This window comes from Phodopus roborovskii, unplaced genomic scaffold (genome assembly GCF_943737965.1).
Source record: "Phodopus roborovskii unplaced genomic scaffold, PHOROB, whole genome shotgun sequence".
Taxonomy (NCBI): Eukaryota; Metazoa; Chordata; class Mammalia; order Rodentia; family Cricetidae; genus Phodopus; species Phodopus roborovskii.
The window spans coordinates 5927232-5951531 of record NW_026126585.1 but is presented as its reverse complement, the minus strand read 5'-3'; the positions used below and the strand labels follow the sequence as shown (position 1 = coordinate 5951531).

The window sequence follows — 24300 nt, the reverse complement described above, 5'->3', positions numbered from 1 at the left end:
TTGCCATGATGGACTGAGCCCTCTGCTGTGCCCTCCCTGTATGAATGGACTGAGCCCCCTGAAACTGTGAGCCACAATAAACCTTGACCCTTAAACTTGTTTTTAGTCACAACAATAAGAAACTAACTAAGAGTAATAAAACTAACACACATGACCAAGTGTAGAAGATGAAGAACGGACTGGAGACATGGCTCAGTTGGAAAAGAGCCTGCCACATAAGCATGAAGCCTTGAGTTTAGTCCCAGGGCCCACACAGCAGAAGCAGAGAGCTAATTCCTCCAAGTTGTGCCTTGACCTCCACACACACTATAGTATATGTACCCTTACCCTTACACACGCACACACACACACACACACACACACACACACACACATCTAAAATAAAAGAATGCTTTTAAAATTTAGATCATTTTTAGATAAGCATATATATATGTATATATATATATATATATATATATACACACACACACATACATACATACATACATATATCCTTTCACCTGTCAGTGTTTGGGAGCCAGGGTCCAAACCCCGCCCTCAGGGTGCCAAGCAGCGGCCCCTCCCCCTGAGGAATTGCCTCAGTCCAGACTCGGCCTCTGGATTCACCTCATGGTTCCTGTTTCTATCCCTCCCTGTAATGCTTTGCTCAGATTAAACCTGGTTTTACTAATTTGGCTTGATTGGTTTGTTGTGACAGTGGTGGGCTTTCAGTAACGGGGGACATTTTTAAACTCGTCAGTCAGTATTTAAGTAACATGGTAGGTTCAAGATAAATCTGAGATAACCTAATAACTCCCACATGTCCCCCATGCTGCTGACGCTTATCACATGGGGACCTTAGCAGCTGAGGATGGGTCATTATCAATGCCAAATAAATACAGAAGCAGAAGATCCCCGTCCACTCCCTGAGTCTGTGACACCTACAGCTCCACAAACTTGCCTTAGTCGTGACCTTTCATCTTAGGCAAACGTGCAAAGCAACCACTTGTCTGTGCCCAAGACATGAGACACTTAGGAAATAACCAAAGGCAGCCAAGTTTTCCAGATTTGGGAGAAAGACTATTTTGTGCACATCTGTCTCTCTCTTACGTCTCTCTCTTCCTCGTGTGTCTGTCTGTTCATCCGTTCGTCTGTCCATCTATGTGTCTCTCACTGAACTGAGACCTCACTGATTTGGCTTGACTGGACCATCAAGCGAGCTCCAGAGATCATTCTGTCTCCACTTCCTGGGTGCCAGGATTTTCAAGCTAGCCGCAACTTTACAGAGATCTACGTGCCTCTGCCTCCGCCTCTGGAGCGCTGGGATTAAAAGCAGGTACCACCATGCCCAGAGCGGCTCCAGTTTTTTATGTAGGTCCTGGGGGGGATCTGAACTTGGGTCCCCATGAACTATACCCACTGAGCCACCTTACACTTTCCTTCTTAAACTAGGCACACTGAACATGAACCTGTTTCCCTTGCCCACAATCGCCAGAGAGAAGGTTCATCCCGTATGCTGGGTATCTTACGGATTTTGCATGCAGTATAAGCAGAGGTGGTAGCTACTGCCACTTTAAGACATCTTTCAAGGATGTGTGGCTTCTAGCAGCTCAGCAAGACAGACAGGATCTCCTACCCGCACAACTGCAGATCTGGTTACTGTCTGGTAAAACGAAGAAAGATCCTCCCTCAGGGGAAAAGTTGCTTGGGGTCTTACTATGAAGGTTCAGGTTGCCTAAAATTGGGGTTCTACAGCTGTGACACAAACACACGTATGTGTACAAATTCTGAGCCACACGGCCCTGACCCCTGGGACTTTGGGGCAAGAGTAACTGATAAAATGATAAGGGATGTTGGCTGTGTCATGAACAACAGAGTGCTTTGTCTCTGGTCTGAGTCTCATGTCTTCCGTCAATGTCAACAGTTAGGTCATCTGGCAGCAGATATGGCTTGGTTGGTAGAGTACTCATGAAGCATGCACAAAGCCTGGGTTTGAGCGCACCAGGCATGGTAGAGCACACCTGCAATCCCACAAGTCAGCAGGGTAATCAAAAATTCCATGTACAGTGAGTCTGAGAACACCCTAGGGTCCAGGAGACTCGGTCTCAAAGAGTGGGGTGTGTGGTTGGTTCTTAATTGTCAACCCCTCACATCTGGAATCACCTGGGAAGACAGTGTCAATGAAGGACTGCCTACAATGTGGGCACGTGTGGGGGGATTGTCCTGATTATGTTCATTGACGTGGGAAGACCTTTCCACTGTGGGTGACACCATTCCCTAGGTAGGGCATCCCTTATCTAAGGATGGAGAAAGTGGGCTGGACACTAGCATGCATGCGCCGAGTCATCGTTCTTTGTTCTTGAACATACACACACACACACACACACACACACACACACACACACATAGAGAGAGAGAGAGCTGCTTCAAGTTCCTTCCATCCTGACCTCCCCACGATGACGCACTATACCATGAAACTGTGATCTAAAATAAACCCTTTCTCCCACACATGCTTTTGCCAACGTATTTTATTACAGAAACAAAACTAAGACAATGTCCCAGTCGGTCGGTAAAGTACTTGCCTTGCAAGCATGAGGACGTGAGTTCAAACCCCAGAACACATGTAAACAAGCCAGGTGTAGTGGTGTATCTTTATAGTAGCAGAGTTGGGGGAAAGGGTGGAAACAGGCAGATTGCTGGGGCTTGCTGGCCAGTCTACAGGCAAGTTCCAGGGTGGTGAGAGACCTTGTCTCAAAAGAGAAATGGAAACGGCCTAAGAAACAACGCCCAAGGCTGTCCCCTGACTAATACACGCATGCACATACAGGCAGGCACACCCAGAGGTACGTGTACCCATTTACACACAAACACACACACACACACAAGGCAATTCAGATGACCTAAATGTGAGGTTCTCCATTCTGATGGAGACCCATTTCATGGGAGACACCGCAGAGGCCACTCCCTGGGACTAAGGAGCTCAAGGAACTGTAAGAGTGAAAACCATTAGCCTGAACTGGTCTCCATAACCAGAGTTCTCAGGAAAGCAACCGGGAAATGGACCTGGCAATATTCAAGTAACGCGACAGAAGAGCCACCCTCAATCCACTGAGACAAGGGACCTCCCCTGTGACCATAAGTAAGCAAATGGTTCACTCCCCATACCCCCAGTAAGGCAAACACCTCTCTACTCGTATCTGTGCTGTAAAAACATAGGCTGGAGATGAGGCGCTGTTGGTACAGTGTGGTACAGTGTTTGCCTCGCATGCGCAGAGCCCTGAGTTCTACCCCCAGCATGACATTAACCAGCACTCAGAAAGTGGAGGTCCAAGGATGTGAAATTCATGGTCTTTCTTCATTACTAGCCTGGGCTACATAAGGCCCTCCCTGTCCTAAATAAACAAAAACAAAAACAAAAAAAAAAAAAAAAAAGGCACAAGACCAATTTTGCGATTTGTGGAAGAGGGTCCTCTGTGAAGGTAACATACATTTTCTGCCTGGCAGACCATGTATCTCTTCCTCCTGGGCCAGAAATGTGGCTTTGGACCTGTGTGCAGTGAGCTGTTCAGTCCCCATTCCCAAGTTCTCCAGAAGGAGTAGGACTTGGGTAAGAGATACAGGGCTACTGTGACCCACCCTTAGGTCATTTTTCTTCTTGCTATGTATGCCAGGATGGACTCACTCTAGAGCAGTGGTGCTTAACCTTCTCGGTCTCAGATAGGTAGGTAGGTAGGTAGGTAGGTAGGTAGATAGGTAGATAGATAGATAGATGATAGATAGATGATAGATAGATAGATAAATAGATAGATAGATAGATAGATAGATAGATAGATAGATAGATAGATAGATGATAGATAGATAGATATAGATAGACAGACATCTGAAGTGGTTTTACTTTTATTCCCTTCACTTTAAGCCAAGCGTGACATTTCACAGTGATTTCCGGGGTGGGACTGAAGGAAAGCATCACTCAGACTGATGGAGGCCACGGCCTGGTTGGCCTGAGAAGGTGTAAGCAGGGGAGACCTCACTGGGGAAGCTGGAGGAACGCCATGTGCCCTGCTGGCACCCAGGCTTCCTGCCGTGATGAAAACCGACCAGAGCTCTGAAACCACAGGCCAGCTCCAACTAAGCGCATTCCTTTTTAAGAGTTGCTTGGTCACAGAATCTCTTCGCAGCAACAGAACACTGACTCAGACACAACGAAAAGAAGAAACGGCTCACAGACCAAAAGTGCTCCATCAGTTCCCCATCTACGGCCCCAATGCATCAGTCAGGTCTATGGCAGTACCAGACGGAACAAAAACTGTGGCAGAATGGAACCTCTCACCTCAGGGTTAACAGCAAAAGACCAAGAGAGAGACTGGGGCTTACACCCAGTGATCCAAAGGCTTCCTGCTAGGCCCCATTTCTCAGAGTTCCGTCACCTTCCAACAGCACTAGCTGGAGGACCATACACACAAATATTTTCAGTGTGTGTGTGTATGTGTGTGTGTGTGTGTGTGTGTGTGTGTGTGTACACCTGTGCATGCGAATGCACGTGTGGGTGTCAGAAGATACCTGTCTGGCTTTCAAGAGATGCTCAAAGGGGTTGCTGAGATGGCTCAGTGGTTAAGAGTGCTTGCTGTTCTCTTGGAGTTCAGTTTCCAGCCTCACAATCGCTTATGACTACAGCTCCAGAGGGAACCTCTATATGCACCACACTCAAGTGTACAAACCTCCCTCTCTCTCTCTCTCCTTTCTCTCCTCTCTCTCTGTTAATTTTTTTTTTAATAAAAATCTAAAAATTCAAACCACAGAAGGGAAAGAACGGGCATAGCCTAGTGGGTAGGGTCATCAGTGCTAATTCAACATGCTGTTGACTCCCACAGCTGAGTGCGCCACACAAAGCTGCATCCACAGATGCTGCTACTTCCCCACTCACAGCAGCAGAGGGGCCTATCCAGTCTGCAGGAGCTAAACATGGAGGGATGCTAGCAAGACAAGCACCCTGCCATCTGTCATCAGTGGGTGGCCAGGATTTAAAGCAAATGACCTAGCTCTGAATGTCCCAAGAGTCTGTTGCATAAAACAACAAGCTGTTGGCTGCTGAGTCACAAGTAATAATTCTGCATCCCTGACTGTGCTGGGAATCTCATCTCTGTCAGCAAAACTTGGGGGCCAACTAGACAGACATGACCTAGACTCACCCAGGAGACAAAATGAGCCTCACTACAGACTCTACCCCCAAATCATGCAAATGCCTTTATTCCACAAGTCCATGTTAAGAAGAACAAAGTAATTCTTGACTAATTACAACAGCATCAATAAAGAAAGGTCATTTGGGGCCACCCAGCCCATTGCCAAACCCAGAAAGTTTTAACCCCAGGACCCATGTGTGGAAAGACCCCCACATACACACTAGGTACATATGCATTCTCTCACACACACCCCTACACACAGACAGACACATACAGAGACAGGCAGGCAGGCAGGCAGGCACGCACGCGCGCGCGCGCGCACACACACACTAACTGTTCAAAGAAATGACCCTAAGCTGGGGAGATGACTCAGTAGAAAAAGCACCTGAAGCATAAGTGTGAGAACCTGCATTCAATCCCCACCACACACAAAATTGGCTACTGCAGCAAATGCTGGCAACCCCAGCAACTGGGGACTGGGGAACAGAGGCAAGATGCTCCCTGCGGCTTACTGGCCAGCCAATCTAGCCAGAAAAGGTGAGCTCTTGGTTGAGACATACACACAAATATTATTAGTGTGTGTGTGTGTGTGTGTGTGTGTGTGTGTGTGCACCTGTGCGTGCGAATGCACGTGTGGGTGTCAGAAGACACCTGTCCCCTTCTGGTTCTCTCCTCTACCATGTGGGTCATAGGGATAGAATTGGGGCTGTTGGCCTTGGCATCGAGGACCTTGACTCACTGACTCAACTCTCTTGATTCTGACATCACAGAAATGCCAGCACAAAATTTGACCTCTGTCCTTATCATGTGTCTGTTTAGCTTTCATACTATGAAACTACCCATGTGATAGTGACAACTGATATTCAGGGTGTCAACCACAAGCAAAGCTCCAGGTGCTCACGCTGTACTAACCTTCGCGCTACAGATGAGGGAAGATGGTTCGGAGTTCAACTCCAAATCCTGATGTTATATTCAATGCAAAGCTAAACACTCTGAAACATGGAGGGAGGAGGCCAGGCAAGCTAGAAACCTCAGGATCTGGGGCGTAAGGTGGTGGTTGGACTAGTTTCCTGGGGGTTTCTTGGGTCTCAGACTCGTTGCTTAGCAACTGTCCAACCTCAGAAGTATCAACAATAAAGAAACAATATGGCTCTGCACACAAGAGACTGTGACCCTACCTCTACCTGGACCAGCAGCATCAGAGGGATGCTAGGAGTCTCATCCTCACCAGGGCTTAATGGGGCACCCTATCGCATGGTAGAGGAGGTAGGGAGCTGGGCCACTGTGCATCCTACTCCCATCTTCCCTGTGGCAATGAGCCCACTTGGGAAACTCCAACTTCCACCCCATCACTGGTTACCTGTCTTCCTCCCTCTCCATGAGGATGATTGTGGTGATATTTATATCTGAATCCAGCCTTTTATTATCTAGATCAATTAAGAATTCCACTTACAGGTGGTGTAAGGGAGGCTTACTGGAGGGACCAGCGCTGTCTCTCCACCCACTGTAATAAGGCCACCCTCCTAGCCCATCTCAGCATCCGTGGAAGACAGGTCATAAACAGTAGCAAGCCATTCCTGTCCCGGACAGCAAGGCGGCTGCAGAGACCCAGGGAGAGCCAGCCTCCCTACCCCACCTCAGCTGTTAGCAAGAACAGAACTTTCCCTCCATCTAGTAATAATATGTCAGTGGTCCCCTTCTTCTGTCAGAGTGGGAGATCAAAGAGAGGCACTAAGTAAGACAGGGCTTGAGAAGCATCTCAGTTGGTGAAGCCTTGCAAGCATAAGGACCTTAAACAAGGACCCAAATCCCTTGATCCCATGTTTAAAAAAATACCCCAAGTATTTGCTATCCCAAGCACTTGAAATCCCTTCACTGTGGAGGAAGAGACAAGCAGATCCCGGGGTCCACTGGCCAGTCAGCCAGGGTAGGGTAACTCAGGGAGCTCTAGTCCAGGAAGAGATCCTGTCTCAAAAACAAGGTGAAACCACTAAGGTAAGTCAGCAAGAAAAAACCCTTGCCTTGCAAGCTTGGTGACCTGAGTTCAATTCCCAGGGCCCAGGTGAAAAGCCGGATGCACAGGCTCATAGCTGTAATCCCAGCACTCCCACAGTAAGATAAGAGGCAGACACATGAGAATCACCTAGAACCTGGCCTGGAGAATACAGAGCAACATAAAAGGTAAAGACACTGCCTGAACAAGGAGGAAGGAGAAAACTCACCCCTGAAAATTGTCCTTTGAACACTCATACACACATACATACACCACACAACACACACACTCCCATACATACACACACACATACACATACCACACAACACACACACTCCCATACACACATACATACACCACACAACACACACACTCCCATACACAAACACACACACACCACATGACACATACTCATATACACACACTCACACATAAACACACATATACCACACCACACACACACTCATATACACACTCACACATACACATATACCATACCACACACATACACATATACCACACCACACACACTCACACACATACACACATATACCACACCACACACTCATATACACACACTCACACATACACCACACAACACACACACTCACATGCACACACTCAACACACACACAAGTTTAAATAACAAGAATGGGGCTAGAGAGATGGTTCAGTTAAGAGAACTTGCTACTCTTCCAGAGGACCAGGTTTGATTTCCAAAACCCACATCAGACAGCTCACAAACCACCTACAGCTCTAGCTCCAAAGTCAATCAATAGCCTCTTCTGGCTTCCATGGGCATCTGCACAGGCACAGCATAAACTCACACAGACTCATATACATACGCACAGTTAAAAGATAAACCACTTTAACGACTGTGCCTGGGGAACACCAACTGAGGTTGTCCCCTGGCCTTCACGCATGCATGTACATGTGATGTGGCCCCTGGACCAGGCTGGCTGGAAACTGCTTGTAACAAAATGGTGCCTACAACGTGGGTACTAAGAACTTCCACTTAAAACTTGACAAAAGCTTAACAAGAGGATTTTAGGAACAAAAGAACAGAGACAAGCAAGGCTTCTTGGTAGCAGCATTTTTCTCTGTTGGTTCTCAGTCGGTCTCTGATTTGCTAGAGACAAGCAGAGACTTGCGCAGCTCCTTTAAGGGAGGTTTCCTGACCGGGCATGAGCACCAGAAGAAGCCCTGCTAACAATTCAATGGTGGTTACGAGCAGCTGGCGGTGGCAGTGAACACAACTCAAAGCCAGCAGCATGCTGCTTGATGGTAGCATAGACCAAGGCAGTGAACACAGCACTCAGTGCTGGCGGCAAATGTATCCCTGCCATATTGGAAAGCAATGTTGTTGTTTAGCAGATAAAAGACTTGTGGCCAGAAAAAGATTAAAGGTTTACAGTAAAGATGGATTAAGGTAAAGAAAAAACTCTACAGGTTTATAGCGTGTTTTAAAATATATGAAGGCTTGGGAAAGAAAAAGAAACAGGATAAAGTGGTTAAAAAAAAAATAGAAAGAAACAGAGTAGCTGGGTGTGGTGGCACACACCTTTAATTCCAGCGCTCAAGAGGCAGATGCAAGCAGATCTCCGTGATTTCTAAGTGAACCTGGTGTACACAGGAAATTCCAGGGCAGCCAAAGTTACACAGAGAAATTCTGTCTCAATAAATGAAAAAATAGAAGTAAAGGACATAGAGTAATAAAAAAGCCACGTGAAAATGGAAAATACACAGAATCTGGATACTGTGTGCTATTGTGCTGTCTTTGAGTTGCTCAATTGCTAAGGAAGGAACAATTGCTAAAATACACTTGATTATCAAACGCTGCTGAATGAATCCAACTTACATATTTTAGAAATGTTTGACTTCAAAATTTAAGTCTAAGGACAGGTTACTGGGGGAAAGAATTTCTATTTTTGTTTCTACAGAAAATGAAAAGCTGTGGATCCCTTCCAGACTAATGTGGCTTGATCAAGCAAGACCTCCTGAAACAGTGTCCCAGGTGATCCAACATTCAAAACAGCTGGGACAAGGCCAGAATTTATTTGCCTTCTTAGGATCCCCAAGACAGCACCCCCTACCAGCGGGAAGCAGTTAGGAAAGAACAACGCCCAAATTCCCAAATATTGTCTATAAATGTTTGTTTTCATTCAAATGGGGTTGGTTATAAATGGTTAATGATAACATACAATCTCTTTTTAAAGGTAAAAAAGAGGATTATGGTATAGAAATGAATACTTTCTTTTGGAATGGATTTTCATTTATTGATACAAATTTAAGGTCAATTTTGTGATAGGTATATTTCTCCTCTTGCTTAGGTATTGTGTTTATATGGCTCATTTTAAAATGTAATGTATAATTAAGTACAGATTATAGTTACCTATAATAGTCAAAACTTAGTTAGGATATATATTTGAGATGGATAGTCTTAGAACCTTTCAAAGACCTTCAGAAAATGGTATTTAAAACAGTTATGGGTTTTTTTGTGACTATGAGACACAACTGCTCCTGACAAAAACCAATTACGTCTGAGAGGAAGATGGGCATCTAAGAAACTTGTTATGGAGTTTGCTTTTGATACAGCAAGACTAACAATTTGGGGAAGAAACTACTAAAGAGTGACAGCAAATCTTGCCTAGACCGTTTGAATGTTGCTGTATAAACTAGACATGCAGGACCCATAGGAAAGTGACTGCTGAACTCCCAAAACAAGATGGACAATCCTGAAGAGTTTCCGCTTTCTGGAAGAGTCTGCCGGACACAGAGAAAAATAACTGACAAACTGCCAATACAGGTGGACAGTTTAAAATTTCCTGCTTCACTGAGAAGTCTGTCAGACACACTATGACCTATGAGCTGAAGATGGATGCCACAACATTACAGAAGAACTGTGGGTGACTGTCCAGGTAGCAAATGTCTCTGTTAATTCTAGAGTTTATCTATATTATCCTTCTGTGGTCTTTGATGGAGTTGAAGACAGTTATGGTTATAGTATTCCTTAGTTAGGGTTAAAGATAAGTTACATATAAGACTTTAGAATCTCAAAGATAGAATAGATGATATTTTCTTCAATTCTTAATAATGTTAATGAACTAAATATTGTAATTATAGCTCTTGCTTAATAATTGTTTTGTTATATGTAATCTTACTATGTTAAAGTTAAAGCCCTTCTTTGTATTTAGACAGAAAAGAGGAGATGACAGAGAATGTTCTTCTGTATATGTTTGTCTTATTGGTTGATGAATAAAACACTGATTGGCCAGACAGGAAGTGACGTAGTATGGCTACTTCCACTAGCTAACTACAGAGTTTGGAGGTCTGTACAGACAGGCAGGAAGTGACGTAGCTGGGCAGAATCAGAATATAAACAGAGACAAACAGGAAATCTCCCTTCTCTGTAGAGGTGTAGTAGGCAAAGGAGATGCAGGTCCGGCATTCCCGGTAAGCCAAGACCACGTGGAAATACTTAGATTGATAGAAATGAGTTAATAATTAAGACAGAGCTAGCCAATAAGAAACGCTAGGAACAGGCCAACGGCTTTATATCTAATACAGTGTCTCTGTGTGTTATTTGGGGGTGATGTAGCTCTGGGACCAGGCTGGCGGGAAAGTGCTCGTAACAGTCTTTCACCGCCAAGCCCTCTGTGTTCAATGGTATCACCACTACACACCACCACACATGCTGCCTGGGTACAGAAGAAGTGGGGGGGGGGGTAGAAGGAGACCAAGCGTGTGCCACACACACTCCTATCACACCTGGCTTGATGCAGTCCCTCAAAATAAGCATCTGAGGAAGGAGAGGACTGTTCAGCACTCCACTGGCAAAGCCTCTCTTACTGACTACAGCTGTGGCAACGTCCAGCTCACCTTCCCACCCGACTCTCTTTCCTCAGCCTTCATGAACCCCAGCCTCCACCCTTGTCCCCACTGCTCTCCCAGAAGCACTCCCCAACCCCTTGAAAAGGCACTATTCCCCTCCCGGCTCTGCCGGAGCCTGGCCAGAGGAGCCACACTCCAAGAGGATGGGAACCACGTAGCGTGTTAACTGGCAGTGTGATACTGCCCTTGCCTCCCACGAAAGCTCTCCTGCAGCAGTAGTTTGTTCTTAACTCTCCCCTTAACGATTGGGTTACTTTTAGAAATTAGAGCAAGAAACTTAACCTGAAACCACTCTTCACACTCACTGGGTGGGAACAATTTTCACCTGTTCATTGTGTCTTGCCCAACTGGCTTAAACTAACAGTATGGGAAACCTGTGGATACAGAAACAGAAATCAACCTCAACGTGACTGGGAAACGCTCCCTGCTGGCTAGCTTAAGCAGTGTCAGAAGGTGTAATGCAAGCTGCTTCATGATAAAAGATCTCAGTGGCCTGCCTTATCCAGTATTGGATCCTGCATGCTATAACACTGACCTGCCTGGCAAAATATGCCAATTGGTCAAATCGTGGTATGACAGCTCCAGGGCTAACCAACTGCTTTCGGATTTGCCATGAGGTCTGTTTCACAGTAGGGATGTCATACCTGGCAAACCTGGCTAATCTAAGTTGAGAGCAAGGGGAGCCAGTAGACAGAATGACACCTCATAGATTCATATCCACAAGAACAAGCTGCAACACTGACTACTGCTATTGACTGGCTGACAAGTTGGCTGGGTCAGGTTCCCCATCCCCCCTAAGCCCTCTGCTTCCAAAGCTGGGATTGCTACCAAAAGATTGCACAGGCTTTGGGCCAGAGTTTATCTGCTTTGTTCCAGCCCATGGTCTCACGATCAGCTCTAACAAATTCAGTTGTATTCCAAGTTGGAAGCTAATTAAAAGGAACCTTTTGGTTTTTTTTTTTCTTTCTATTTTCTGTTGGTATATGTGTGTGAGAAAGAGATGTATGCCTTTGGATGTGGGAGCATACATGCGTGCGTGCGTGCGTGCATGCGTGTGCCTGCGTGCGTGCGTGTGTAGGCCAGTGCTGACACTGCGTATTTCCCATAGTCATTCTCCACCTTATTTTTTGAGACAGGGTCTCTCACTGAACCCAACACTCACCAATTGGCTAGAATGACCACCTGGGATCTGCCTGCATCCCCATCCTCAGTGGGGAAAATAAATTTCAACAACTCTGTGGTGACTGGAAATCCTCATTCAGGTGTCCATGATTGCAAAGCATGCACTCCATCAACTGAGCCATCCCCAAAGTCCTTTTGGTTGGCTGAGACAAGGTTTCAGTGCGGAGCCCAGGCTGTCATGGAACTCTCACGGATGCTCCTGCTTTAGCCTCCCTATCCCTGGGATCCCAGTGTGAGGCTAGCCCTGCCAGAGGGGGCACAGTCAGTATGTGTGGAGTTCCTAGGAAGAGCAAGGATGAGGGATGAGGCAGTGAGTCTACTCTCCTTAGCTTATGTCCGGGAGAGAGCAGACTGCAGAAAATAAAGTCAGAACGCGAGAGCTGCTCATGAGGACAGAAACAGAGCTGAGGACTCCGTGATTTCTCAGCATCATGAAAAGCAATGACCTTTTTCTAGTACAAACGTGTAATTGTTAAGAATTCATATGACTTAGCCCAAACATACCGAGCAGTTACAATCGTCCGCGTGTGCAAGAACCACGGGTGCGAGTGCAGATGCGTGTATGCCACAACGTGCATGCGGCAGTCAGAGGACAATTTGGCGGAGTTGGTTTCTCCCCCCACCTTTATAAAGGGTCCCAGGGCTGGAGTCAGGGTTGCACGGCAAGTACTCCCCCTGCTGGCTCACCTCGCCTGAAGCTTACTTTTAAAAATTGAGTTCCAAGGGCTGGGAAGCCTCAGTCAGGACAATGTTTGCCACACAAGCTTGGGACCCTTGAGTTCAATTTCTATAAACCATGCAAAACACGCAGGCATGGTGATGTATGCTACCATGTGCTGGGGAGACAGGACAGAAGGACCCCTGGGGCTCACTGGCCCAGCCAGGCCAGCCTACTTGGTGAGTTCCAGGACAAGGAGAGAGACACTGTCTCTCAAACCAAATGGAAGTTTTCTATGGCCTCCAAATGCCACCCCAACTCCCTGGGGTAGATGTCCTAAGGGCAGGGCTTCAGATGACACTTCCATAGATAATAGGACAACAAAGAGTCACTCACTGAGCATCAAGGAAAGGGACAGGAACACCTGCATTTACTCTGAAACACTGTCTAAGGGAGACTCCATGACAAGAAGTGCTCTTCCTTCTCAGCTCTGGCTACCATAGGTTTTCATCTGACCCCTAAATCACCACCATGGAAGAAACCCACACTCTTTACACTTCACAGGCAATGTCTCCAAACTTAAAGCCCAAAGTTTTTGTTACTCTTGCTCTCTAAGCAAAGTGGTCCACAAACTGGCCAACCTAGACCCCTTCCCTGCAGTTAAATTTCTCCTTCTCAAACATGCCACAAAACCTGACCGGCGCTGTTGGTGACATCTGAAAGCTTGGGCTTAAGTTTTCAGTTTTGCAGAGCTAGGAATCCAGCTCACGACCTCAGATGTACTGGGCAGACACTATCCAGCACTGGGCAACAGCCAGCCAGCCCTTTGTAAACGACTACAGTTATGATGAGGTGGAGAGTAGAAAGGGTGACAACCTGTGGTCCAGGCCTCTTGCCACACACATTAGGAGACTGAAGAGGGACAATCTCTCTTTTGTAGTGACCTCCAGAGGATTTTCTATCACCCTTCTTGCCACCTTGGTATCCAATGGCAGAAGGTTCTCCTGTTGGCCCACTAAATCCTTCCACCCACTTGCGCTGCCTCCCCTTCTCCCAGGAAATCCCGATGGCTTCCATCTCCATCGGAATGCTTGCCTGCATCCCCAGAATGACTAACCTCTGCCATCATCTAGCTAGCCTCTCTCTTAGTTCTCCAGCCTCACCCCCTTTTACTCCCTCGTTCTCTGCATTCCCCTTCTTAATAAGCTATCTCTATTTCTATGTCTAAACGCATGCCTCTGCTGCAATCCTTTGACCTGAGACAGGATGCTTGGAACTGTATGCCCTCTGAACCCAACGCCCTGCTGAGGGCTTTCTAGCTGTTTCTCTAACCTTGGGCCTGACTTAAAAGGCCATCTCCTTTCTTCCTAGTGGGCGTCAGTATTTTCAGCTTGTCCACCCTGTTGGTTTTTTACCTCAAACTTCAATGAAATTGTCCTCGGTCTTCCTTCTGAGTCCGTTTTAGATTACTTTGTTAATGAGACTAAGAACTCAGAAGGGACATCAATTCCCACAATAACCACTACTCACGCCTGCTCTCTGCCAGAATGCTCCTTCCCTTGCTTGCAGGAATTGCTCAAACATTAATCTTCTCTCCACCGAACCCCCATCCCCCCCCACACACACAACAGTTAAAACTTCCAAAGCTTTACTTAAAAAAAAAAAAAAAAAAATCTGTAACTTAGTATGCCAACTATTAACCCACTATAAGCTCTACGGTTGCATCTGTCCGTTGCTGCGTGCCCATGGGCTAGAAGCTTGCACTCGCCAGGCCAAGTGTTTAAAAAAGCATTTGAGAAAAGTTATTCACTTAATGAGGGTTCGTTGGGCACCTCCCCCGTGTAAAACATTATCACACACACACACTGGCTCCTCGGCTTTTATAAAGCCCTGGGGAACACTGGACTGAAACCTACGGGCAATATGCACAGGTCAAAGAATGTACCAACGGTTGAGACGAAAAGGCTTGGCCAACCAACGGGTCGCCGTTGCGTGGCGCCTGGCACCCAGGGTTCTTTCCTCGATTCCCTTAAAGGTGCCGCGACACCCCCTTTCCAGGCTGAGACGGTACCAGACCAGAGATGCAACTTCCGGCTTCTTCCCAACCGGCCTGGTAGTATTACAGGCAGAGAACCATACTGACTTCCACCCTCCTGGAGCAGCACCCTACTCCACGCGACCTCGGCTCCCGCCCAGCTTCTGCCCAGCCGCCCGCACCCCGAGTCCACCCGCACCCCCCCGCCCAAAACCCCGAGGCGCTCCCCACCTGCTCCCGGCGTGCCCCGCGGCTCCTCCCCGCGCCTGCGCAATAAACCCCCATTGGGTCCGGGAGGGGCGTGGAGCGCCAGGCTAGGCTGGACACGCCCCCGAGGGCAGAGTCGACTTCTGATTGGCTGCAGGCGCTCGCCCGAGCTCTGTTGGAACGCACGGGCAGTGCTTTTAAGGGAGCTCGCTTCCTTGCGCGCCCTAGAGGACCGGTGTGCTCCGTGGCCGCACTTGCTCCCGCGCTTTCGAGATCCAGGCCTCCTCGCCAGAATGTCTCAGGTACTGCGCGTGCCCTGCGGGGCTGCGAAGATGCAGCGGGTTTGGGGCTATCAGTCTGCAGGAACCCCGCGAGGTGTCTTCCCTCGGATGCTAGGCTCTGGGATCCGAGTCCAGCTTCGTAGCCTGGGGAGCGGAACTTTCTCTCCCCCCCCCCCCGTGCAGATTTCTGAAAGTGCCACCCACGCCGGAACTGCTGGAGAGTTGCGGGTGGGCTGGACTCCTGGGTGAAGCCGGCACAGGGTCCTCGAAAGAAAGATGGAGCAATGAGGGGATGGAGGGCAGAGAAGATTGAATCCCGTTCTGGGAAGGACCCGAGTGGAACTGTGGGGACACTCGTGGAGGCCCTCCCTGGCTGGGGAGCCTGAAGGTCGGGGAAGGAATTAGTCTTGTGCCTGGCATGCCTCTGTACAGAAGAGATGCGACTGTGCGAGGTGGCCCAGAGGCCTTTTCCTTCCCCCCCAGTGCAGACCCCCGTCCGTCCGGACCGAGCCCTGTAGGGCGATCCCTGGCCCCTCCCACTTGCTTCTCCCTGGGCACTGGGACAGAGGTCAATGCTGAACTCCAGGCCCCAATAGGAAGGGACTAGATAGAGGGCTCCTGGCTCTGGATTCCACTGCACTCGCGTCCTGAACCCTGATCAACCGTTTTGATCACACCACGTTTTCCCTCACGGTCCCGTCAATCTCCGCTGATCAGAGGTCAGGGCTTCTCTGGAACCCCAGCGATTGCTGGATTTGGGCCAACGGTGGTCAGGCAGGGGGTAGGAAAACTTTCAAGGGCGTGTCCATTCACGGTGTACCAAATCACAGCGCTGTAACTGCATGAGTGAACAGGTGGGCCTTTTCCCATCTTGGTGAGAGGAGTTTGGGAGGAGTTCCTCTTTCCTGCCTTCCCATCCATCCCTGTTCCTCTCACTTAGGCTGAGTTTGACAAAGCTGCTGAGGAGGTGAAGCGTCTCAAGACTCAGCCAACTGACGAAGAGATGCTCTTCATCTACAGCCACTTCAAACAAGCCACCGTGGGTGACGTAAACACAGGTAGATATGCCCGACTTCTCAACGGCGCAGGCCAAGTTGGCTCGGCAGTCCGAGAGCCTCATTTGCCAACTGCCTGAGGCCCCAGGGTTCAAGCAGGGTATGGTGACAGATCACTGGTGTGGAGACTTTAAGCTGGAAGGTTTTTCGCCGGTAAAGACCATCTTCCTATATTCTTTGCCTGACCTTGGGAGCAGATTCAGTCTGGTTTTAGAAGGACTTTACTGATTATCTCAGCCTCTACTGTGAAGGAAGCAAAGGTCCCAGCAGAAAGCCTTTCCTTACTCTAAGGAAAGGCTCAGTAGTAGCTTTGTTGAGTCTCCTGTTCCCATCAGATGAGCAGGGTCATCGAGCACTTGGCAGCCACCCCAAGCCATAATAGATGAGCAGGGAAGCCTCTGGTATCCTGGGGCAGGATAGAAGTGATGCTGGCCAAAGTCCGAACCATTCAGATGACCCCTCCACCACCACTACCCCGCTCTGAACGTCTTGGTACAGACGTTTTTTGTACGGGCAGAGCACATGGAGGGTGGAGGCCAGAGAACAGCCTTGAGTACTATTTCCACCGGCACCATCCAAACACCTTTGGATGCTTTGCTTTTCATTTTTAGTTGAGACAGGATCTCCCCCTGGCTTGGGGCTTGACTAGGTTGGTGGGCCAGCAAGCCTCAGAGATCTAACTGTCTCTACCTCTCCAGCAATGGGATTATGAGCACAGACTGCACTGTGCAAACACACACACACACACACACACACACACACACACACACACACACACTGCCTTTTTTTTCCCACCGTGAATTCTAAGAATAGAACTCAGGTCCTTATACTTCAAGGTAAGCACTGTATTAGCTGACCTATCTCTCCAGCCCCTTGGCACAGATTTTGAAGACTATGCTGTAGATTACCTTGGCCTAAAATATTGTCTTTTCTGCTGCCTCAGGCGGTGGCTGTATACTGAGATAACAGCACAGTGCATTCTAGCAAGGACTCATGACAGCATAGAAGGAAATGTACCCCCTCAGCCACCCACCAAGTGTGGCTTCCAATTCCACTGGAGCTGGAGTGGCAGGCCAAGCAGGTCAGAGCAGAAGCAAGTGAGGAGGGAAGGAGGCTGGGATGCTTTGCTACCAGATAGTATTTTGGAAGAGCCTGGCCTCTAGCCAGGCCAGAGGTACTTGTTGGCATATGAACAGCAGGAGCCTGGCTTGTAATCTATCGCATCGTGATCTGGAAATTTGTCTGTTTTTCTGGCTGTACATGTGGCTACATAGGTTTTAGCTGAAAATGGTTAAACCTAAGCAATGCACAAAGCTCATCTGTAGCTGCATGAGTTGTGTCTCAAGGGCTCAGTTAGCTGCATGGGGCAAGAACCAGCGAAATGGCTATCAGGTAAAGGCTCTTGCTGCCGTGCCTGGCTGCCTAACGGGCCCATTCGATGAAAGAACTGACTCCCAAAATCATCCTCTGGCATCCACACCTGCCACACTGGCATGTACAATGTATCCTAATATACACATTAACTGAGTGTTGTGAATATACATTTCTGTCTAGGGAGAACGGACTGGCAGGGAGTCTTCCTGTACGGTTCCCAGGACTTTTCCCAGGACTCAGTTCCCAAGCCATGCTCTGCAGTTTCTGCTCTTAGCATTGGAAGCAGGAAGGACTGTGGGAGAACTTCTCTCCCAAGCGCAGATGCTCCGGAAGGAGCCTAGTCTTCAATTAAAAATAAAAAACCTACAGATCAACAAGGAGCCCAGTCATGTGGTGGGAAATGGGGCCAGGTTATAAAGACAAGTCACGGGCAAGGACACCAGAACCCTGATGACAGTAACACAACAGAGAGAAACCAGGCCGCTGAGAAAGGATGTGAGGGGAACCTAACAGTATTTCTTTTCAGAATTGTCTTTGGGGTTTGTTGTTGTTTTAATGTTACGTGCATTGGTGTGTTACCTGCATGTCTGTTGGTCTGTCTGTGAGGGTGTCAGATCCCCTGGAACTGGAGTTACAGACAGCTGTGAGCCGCCATGTAGGTGCTGGGAATTGAACCTGGGTCCTCTGCCAAACCATCTCCAGCATCTTTTTTTTTTTTTTTTTTTTTTTTTTTTATTTATTTATTTTGGTCAGAGTTTTTAGATTCTGAACCATGTGAGTGAATGTTTGTTTCATTTGATTAAAGTACAGGTTTGGTTTGATAATTTTTGGCTTTTTTTTTTTTTCTCCTCTCTTGTTTTGTATAAAACAGCGTCTCGTGTGTAGCCTAGGCTGACACAAATTCACTGTATAGCCAAAAAGAAAGAATGACCTTGAAATTCTTGTTTTGAGACAGGGTTTCTCTATTGCTCTGGAGCCTGTCCTGGAACTCTCTCTGTAGATCATGCTGTGTCTTCCTGATTCCACATTACAGTTCTGGATCACCGGGCCTGGTTTATCTGGTGCTAGGGAAGGGACCAGGGTTTGGGGCATGCCAGGCAAGCACTCTGACAACTGAGCCACATCCCTGGCCCTTTTATTATTTAACATTTTTCTGGTTTTGAAACAGAATCTGACGAAGCCACCTAACCTGGCTTTGAGCTTTCCCTGTAGGCCAGGCAGGACTTGAACTTCCGCAGCCCCTCTTGCCCCAGCCTTGGAGTGGCACATCGCAGGTGTGCACCACCAGGGTTATCAACTTCCTTTTATGGTATTATAATTTATTTTTCGACACAAGTTTTCATGTAGCCTAAAACTCACTGTGTAGCTGAGATGAGTTTGAATTCATGATCCTCCTGCCTCTGCTTCCTGAGTGTTTGGATTCTAGACGTGTGCCACCATTCCCTATTTATACAGTGCTGAAGCTCACTGGGGCTTTGTGCACGCTGGGGAAGCGCCCACCAGCTAACCTTCATCCCAGCCAAAAGAATAGTGCTGCTTTCAAGTAATGCTTTGGGTTTTAAACATTTAACAAAAAAAAAAAAAAAAAAAGCTAAGAACATTTTTTTCATCCTGTTTTCTCTTAGTTTTAAATTTGGGCTGCTATAAATCCATCTGGGTTTCTTATGACAGGACCCTCTGTGTGAGACACTGGAAATCTGTGCATTTAAAAAAAAAAAAAATGTCTTGGTTCTGGGCAGTGGTGGCACGGACCTTTAATCCCAACATACAGGAGGCAGAGGTAGGTAGATCTCTGAGTTCAAGGCCAGCCTAGTCTACAGAGTGAGTTCGGGATAGCCAGGGCTACAGAGAGAACCCCTATTTCGGGGGGCTTGGGGTTGGAGGGTGTCTTGCTTTTTGTAGGAAAAAAGTTGATAAAGTTCTGCGTTACAACTTGTGACAACCCCCTCTGCCTTCCCCTCCGCTGTTGCAGATCGGCCCGGGCTTTTGGATCTCAAAGGCAAGGCCAAGTGGGATTCCTGGAACAAGCTTAAAGGTAACTTGTTCTGACGAACTCCCCTCCCTTGTGAGGCTGGGAACTGAAGACTCCCCGCTCTGGAGTGGAGAGGACAAAGATCAGGAGGCTCACATTGGAAGCCAGCCCAGCCAGGCCTAGCATGAGGGAAACTAGGCCACGTCCTTTCCCTCCCAATGTTGCCCGTGTCTTTTCTAAGAGCTCTGTCCCTGGGCAGAAGTAGGGACAATGTTGCCGTGGTCTTTGGGTGTCTTCAGAGTAAAGAGAGTTCTCTCGTCCAAACCTCTAACTCCCCAACAAGGCCAGGCGGTGACCCCTTAGCCGAGTGGCCATTCCCCAGTTCCCTTTCAGCCAGAAGGGCCCATGAAACAGGAGGATGAGGTAATGCATGGCCAGTGAATGGGACTATTATTTGCTAAGCACAGGCATCCAAGAAGTGTCCAGGCTCCACTAAATCACGTGTTCCCGTGGCAGCAAGCCCTGAAAGCTGGCACCGAAGCTGTTGGCAGCCTCCGTACCCTCGCCAGCCAGTTGCTGAATAAGCCTCTGTCCCCACGAGGGGAAAGGCATGAACTCAGGAAGGGCCCGGCACACTCAAATGCACTGCCAGGGAGCCATGTGGGTCTGTCTGTCCGTCTTCCACAGCATTCTCAGGCCCCAGATACCCTAATGCTTCACAACAAGCCTCCTCAGTGCCCAGGTCTTCTCGTTACCCCGGGGGAATCTAGGAAAGCCAGTATGGCTGCCCCACAGAGGGTATCCATTGTCCCTTGTGCCGTGACCAGGAGACAAAGGTTCGCCTCATTCCTTTCCAAGAGCCAGCTGCTTTTCTCCGGCCTTCACCTGTCTCACAGCGGGGTAGAGGGCGGCTGACTTTTTCACAGCCAACAGCAAAGCTCTGGGAGATAGGAATCTAAAATAGATAGTCCACAAGGCTAAAGCCAAACACGAAATCACTGCAGGAACCCTTCCTTGCCTGTCTAGAAGGCTGAGGTCCATGCTGACCCACATTCACGGGTGACCCCGTCATGCAAGAACTTGAACCTCGCCGAGGCAGAGTTCATGCCCTGTATGTAATGCAGTGAGCCCAGTCCTCAGGCCACCTCTGAGATGTTAAGAGAGCTGTGCTGTATGTGTAAGAAACAGCCTCCAAATAGTCAGCTGGGACCACAGCAAGTATGTCCAGCCTGTGACCCAACACGTGTGTAAGGTCCTAGCGTCATGTCATATGTTAAAAGCTAGGGATTGCTCAGTCAGCAAGTTGCCTGCCATGCAAGCAGAAGGAGCCGAGTTCAGATTCCCAGTACCTGTATAAATAAGCCAGACACCGCGATATGCATCTGTAACCCTAATGCTGGGAAGGGCGGAGACAGGCAGATCGATCCACAAGCTCCAGGTCCCGGGAGTAACCTTGTCTCCTGAAATGAAGTGGAGGCTCTGGTGGGATGCCACCAAGCCTGACAAACTTGAGTTTGATTCCCAGAGCTGACACGATAAAAATCCGTTCCTGCGAGTCACCCTCTAACCTCTACCCTTGCTGTAGTAGGATACACCCTTCCCCGTCTTAATTACTGTTCTGTTGCTGTAAAGAGACACCACGACCAAGGCGACTTTGCTTGCTTACAACTTTAGAGGGTTGGTGCTTGACCACCATGGCAGGAAGCAGACAGACATGATGGTGGGGACAGCAGTCAAGAGCTGATGGGAGATGTCATTCTGTAAATGTGTTTCTCTTATTGATTAATGAATAAAGCCCTGTTGGCCAGTGGGAAAGCAAGATAGGCGGGACTGGGAGGCAAGGAGGACCCTGGGAAATGTAGTAGAGAGGAGTTAAAATGGAGGCTGCAAGAGGAGTAAGAGGCCTGGACCTCTCCAGTAAGGTGAGACCACATGGAAACACTTAGATGGATAGAAATGGGTTAATATTTCAGACAGAGCAGCTGATAAGAAACACTAGTAACTGGCCAACAGCTTTATATCTAATACAGGATCTCTGTGTGTTATTTGGGGCTGAGGGACCAGGATGGTGGGAAAACTGCTCATAACAGAGAGCTTTACATCCTGCTCCACAGGCAGTAGAGAGGGAGACTGGGCCGGGCATGGGCTTTTGAAACCTTAAAACCCGCTCCCAGTGACACAGCTCCTCCAATAACACCACACCTCCTAATCCTTCTCAAATACTGCCACTAACTTGGGGACCAAGCTTTCAGCTACATGAGCCTGTGGGAGCTTTTCTCATAAAGCCACCACAGCCCCCCCTGCAAAATAAAGAACTTTTTTTAAGTACCTCAGATGGGACTGGACAGTGGTTAATTGATCACGAGCACATGTTGCTCTTACAGAGGGCTTGGATTTGGTTCCCAGGAACCTACAGCAAGTGGCTCACAACTGCCTGAAACTCCAGGTCCAAGAGATCTGACAGCCTCAAGTCTCACTTCTTCAGACAGCTGCATGCATTTGGTTCACATGCGTATATTCAGGCATGTATGCATACTAATTAATAAGTAAGCAATAAAAGCCTTTTTTTCTTTTTTAAGCAAATAGAGAACAATGGAGAAGACACTTGACGTGGAACCCTGACCTCCACGTTGCACACATATGCACATTTGCTGGCAAGCACGCAGACACATATGTACACATCACATCCATGGTACAAATACACGTGTACAAGTTTACAAAAGCAGAAGCAGACACCTCACTCCCCAGGTGGGTGCCCTAATGTGTGCTCCCCCCCATTCCTCCCAGGAACTTCCAAGGAAAGTGCCATGAAAGCCTATGTGGAGAAAGTGGAAGAGCTCAAGAAGAAATACGGAATGTAAACGACCGGATTTGGTGGCCAGCCACATGTGTGTGACCCGTGAGGACATAACACCTTGTTTTTTTTTCTAATGTAGATGCTATGGCTCTGATAAATTAGGGCCAGAATTAATCGCTGATCCTCCACCCCCTGTGTAGTTTTTACCTGAAAATCGATTAAAAGTACATTTGTTACTTCATGTCTTTACTTGTCTGGGCTCTTTTATGTTTTTCTTGTTTTATCTCCCATTTAAGTGTATTTGTTTTATGTGTATACAATGGGTGTGAATGCAACAGCCCATGTGTGAAAGTCAGGAAAACTTGCCAGAGTTGGTTGTGTCCTCCTACCACATAGGTCCCAGGGATCAAACTCAGCTTCTCAGGTGTTTCTACCACCGAGCCATCTCGGCAGCCCATTATCCAGGTCCCTGAAATGACTTGCCTCGCTCCAGTCTCTCATCCCATGCGCTTTGGAGCTGGGGTGTAGCTCAGTTTGGTAGAGCACTGCCTAGCATGCACAAACCCCTGGGTTCAGCTCCCCAACCCTGCACAAAGAAACTAGGCGTGGTTGTGAACACCTGTGATCGCAACACTTAGGAGGTAGAGTCAGGCATCTCACAAGTTCAAGGCCATCTCTTGGTGACAGCAAATTTGAGACCAGCCTGGGCTCCATGAGACCCTAGATCATAAAAACCAAATAAAAGTAAAAATAAGTGAGAATGTATGTTTTAAGGGCTTCGGCCCTCTTTTTAGCTGCATGGAAGGTGAGGGGCGGTCACACGTGTGTACAGCCATGGTGACGGACGGGCTGGAGAAGTGTTTCTTCCTCCAGCTCCCAGCCCCCTCGGATCAGGTGAGCTGCCTGGGACCTGAGCCTACAGATGTTCTAAGAGCCCCATGTCGGGCCGCCCTCGGGTTCTAAGGAGGCAGCATTGACGGTGTTTGATCGGGTCAGCCTCTCCCTGGATCCAGAGCGACTGAGCAAGAGTGGGAGCGCCTTGGGAACAGTATGCACCTGTGCTGAGGTCTCCCATGGGTGCAGGAAGGCCACTCACGAGCCTAGGGCAGGTGAGAAGGGAGAGCCGGGCTTGGAGAGACTACGGAAAAGCAAGGCTGAACTTTCACAGAAGGGTTGCTGTCCAAAAGCAGAAAAGCGCAGCCAAAGGCCTGCTGCAGGTGGGCCCCTTCTGCAGCCCTGAACACGGGGTACTGGGGTGTTTTTCCCAGTGAAGGCATTGAGACCGAAAGAAACTAAGAATACTCCAAGTGCAGGCAGTTCTCTCTTCATTTTCCTCTTCCAAAGCCCAGATCCATAGCCACAGTTCAGCCTCTCTCCCAGAAGAATAGTAAGGAAGGCCTGAGAATAATAGCTCCTGTCAGCTCCCTCCACTGATACATAAATGGAGAATCAGCTCTTAAGTGCAGACCATTGCCCTGGTTCCAAAGCCAAAGCCTGCAGAGAGGCAGGGAGGAGGCTACTAGCATCCTTGGTGTTTGGGTGTGGTACCCTCTGTGCCACAGGACAGGAGAGAGCAGGCTTAAATGTGTGTGATTCTGAACTAGGCTGTGGGAGCTCAGAGATGATGCCTGAAGATGCCATTTGAGGGCTGAGCAGTTGGTGTCCATAGGACCCGAGTTTAGTCCTCAGAACTCAT

General features: G+C 48.2%; 2 protein-coding genes across 2 annotated transcripts in view; one reads left to right on the top strand and one right to left on the bottom strand.

The window, feature by feature from the left end:
- CUNH2orf76 (chromosome unknown C2orf76 homolog) overlaps positions 1-15164 on the bottom strand; it is a 55375-nt gene extending 40211 nt beyond the window's left edge. The window contains exon 1 of the mRNA XM_051204032.1: positions 15150-15164. The gene's annotated coding sequence lies outside the window, so the exon portion shown is untranslated. The remainder of the gene's footprint in view (positions 1-15149) is intronic.
- Positions 15165-15236: 72 nt separating this feature from the next.
- Positions 15237-22853, top strand: Dbi (diazepam binding inhibitor, acyl-CoA binding protein). The gene is made up of 4 exons (XM_051204031.1): positions 15237-15427; positions 16347-16464; positions 19808-19870; positions 22595-22853. The coding sequence occupies exons 1-4, from the start codon at positions 15419-15421 to the stop codon at positions 22666-22668; spliced, it is 264 nt and encodes an 87-aa protein (XP_051059988.1). The 5' UTR covers positions 15237-15418; the 3' UTR covers positions 22669-22853.
- The last annotated feature ends 1447 nt before the right edge of the window (positions 22854-24300 follow it).

What these genes read in the sequence shown, in the direction of transcription:
- Dbi (XM_051204031.1), top strand. An exon ending in CGTGGGTGACGTAAACACAG is followed by an intron (nt 16,465 to 19,807) that starts GTAGATATGCCC and finishes CCGCTGTTGCAG; the next exon opens with ATCGGCCCGGGCTTTTGGAT. An exon ending in TTCCTGGAACAAGCTTAAAG is followed by an intron (nt 19,871 to 22,594) that starts GTAACTTGTTCT and finishes CATTCCTCCCAG; the next exon opens with GAACTTCCAAGGAAAGTGCC.